Source organism: Notothenia coriiceps, unplaced genomic scaffold (assembly GCF_000735185.1).
Source record: "Notothenia coriiceps isolate Sejong01 unplaced genomic scaffold, NC01 NC01_scaffold00007219, whole genome shotgun sequence".
NCBI lineage: Eukaryota > Metazoa > Chordata > Actinopteri > Perciformes > Nototheniidae > Notothenia > Notothenia coriiceps.
The window spans coordinates 494-2,971 of NW_011339920.1; the positions used below are offsets into that span (position 1 = coordinate 494).

General features: G+C 41.5%; 1 protein-coding gene across 1 annotated transcript; it reads right to left on the reverse strand.

Annotated features, from left to right (window-relative positions):
* Positions 1-703: 703 nt before the first annotated feature.
* LOC104943941 (myosin-VIIa-like) lies at positions 704-1,907 on the reverse strand (the record flags this gene model as incomplete). The annotated part of the gene is made up of 3 exons (XM_010769411.1): positions 704-807; positions 1,532-1,698; positions 1,781-1,907. Coding segments are annotated over 3 exons (398 nt in total), but the record flags the coding sequence as incomplete, so codon positions are not given.
* Positions 1,908-2,478: the final 571 nt, after the last annotated feature.

Here is a 2,478-nt window from a genome sequence, read left to right on the forward strand (position 1 = left end):
TTTTTGAGGATTGTGCTCTCTGCAAATACAAAATGTTAATAAACCTAGAGTCTCAATATTTAAGAAAGTAACATTTAGGTTTTGGTGTTCTTAGGAGAAAATCTCTGTGTGCACAATTATTGGGTGGACTATTAGTGTGCAGAACTAATATGCAAAAACGTTCCCATCTCACTTGTTTATTTTCATCTGTTAAAGTGAGAATAATAAACAAACAACTCAATGTACAAATAAAAATGTCTGAGATAAAAAAAAACAGTAATGAATATAGCCACCCTTCTCTTCAATAACAAACCTTCCATTCATGGAGTCTGTCAGTTTCTGGATCTGTGGACAATCAACCGCAGCCTCCTCACAGCTATTCATGCAGAGGAGCACTTCGATGCATGCGATGGAGCATTGTCCTGCATAAAATCATGGTCTTCTTTTTGTGTCTTCCAAAGTGTGTTCTAAAAACTGGCAATAGGGTTGGGAGTTGATTTTGAGTCAACCCTCACTTCTTCACCCTGAAAAGGTCAAACTAGCTCATCTTTAGTAATACATGCACCACCTCCACCTTGCTGGGGTCTGAGTGGAAGTGGAGCTCTGTGCCCGGTACTGATCCAGCCACCCATCCATCTGGTCCGTCCAGAGTCACCCTCATCTCATCAGTCCAGAAAACCTTTGACAAATCTGTCTTCAGATATTTCTTGGCCTAGTCTTGATCTCATGTGTCTTGTTCAGTGGGGGTTTCAGCCTCCCTCACCTTGGCCATGAACACCTGAGACTTCTGGGCCCTCAGGTAGGTCACAGTTCTGGAGTATGACCGCACTGGAGGATAATGGCTTCACGTTTGATTCTTCTCAGATCTTTGGCAGTTCATTTGACACGTTTCTTGCTACCCTGTTGACTATTTGCAACAAAACCGTTGATTGTTTTGTGATCACGCCCAAATATCTTAGATATTTCTAGCTGCATCCGTCTGAAATACTTTTTAAATGTTTGACTTTCCAAAAGTCAGTTACATATATTTTTCGCCCATTTTGCCTGAGGAAAAGAAGCTGCCTAATAATTATGCACACATTGATATATAGGGTGTTGATCTCCTTAGGCCACACCCTCCCTTATTAAACAAATCTTAAATCTAATAAGCATTCAAGTTTTTACAGCTTGGAGTTGGAAAATATGCAATATATAATTATGATATGGTCAAAATAATTACTTGCCTTATAATTGTACACACAGCGTATATTGAATACACAATATAAATATATAAGTATACGGAATAGAAGGCAGTTTACATTATGCTTGTCCAGCCTCACAATATACACTTTACAATTTACATTTGAGTTAGCAGAATATCACGGTGTTATGTTAAATTTAAGTCCTCAAGGGACCACCTGAAAACAATAAATACCAATAAGTGAATAAGTGATTAAGAAGGAATGCACATTTGAACAAATATTCTTTGACAGAATGCTCCTCTCCTGATTAAAAGGACCCTTAAAGGGATACTTCAGCTGTGGCCATGACAGATAGAAAGTGCACCTCTGACCTTGCGTGTCGGCTTCCTTCAGGGTCACAGCGTACTGAGACCTCGAGGTCAGGCCGCTCAGGAACATTGTGAGCAGCTCGGACATGTCCTCGGCCGTGCCTCCGCTCAGGGTGAAGTCTCCTTTCAGAGTCAGCAGACTCACGGCCTGGCTGGACGCTTTACCCTCCCTGATTCACAACACAAGGAACAGCTCAGTTTAACTGACTCGACCTCTGGAGAGAGCTTCCTGCTCCTCTGATCCGTCCCTACCTCACGCTGTGGACTCCGGTGACTTCTGGGAAGGAGAGCTCCAGCAGCCTCTTCTCTCTCTCGTCCAGGAAAGTGATACCAGTCCAGTTTATGGCCACAATGAACTTGCTCTTCGGCAGCGCAGGACCTTCACCAGAGAAGCAGAAGGCACAGGGTTAGTTATTCCTTTTGTATAACCAACAGTCCATGAAGATATTTGACTAAAAATCAAACAAAACACTAAAAAGTCAAACATTTTCACAGATAAGCATCAGAAAGATCAGCATTTTAACTTTTTATTACATTTTACTTGTTAGACGCTTTTATCCAAAGAGACTTACATGCTCAATACTGTGGACAATCACCACAGGAGCAATTTGGGGTGAAGGGTCTCAGGGACACAACGACCTTCTGACTGCAGTGGGGTTTGAACCTGTGACCCCCTGATCCCAACACCAAGGCTCTGTCCACAGCACCACACGCCTTTTATTATGTTGGCTGGGTTAAAGCATATAGCAACAATGTTGGCAAAGATTAGGTTTTTAATTATCTGAAAGCTTGACATACTAGCTCATATAGTAAGAGTATAAGAAACGACAGACAGTCAGACTTTTTAGGACATTAAGATTTGAATCTCTTGGCAACTTGTTGACACATATTTGTTGTCCTCTTAGGCCATCAAAGCTACTTTTTATATGTATTTTACAGTAGGGACTTGG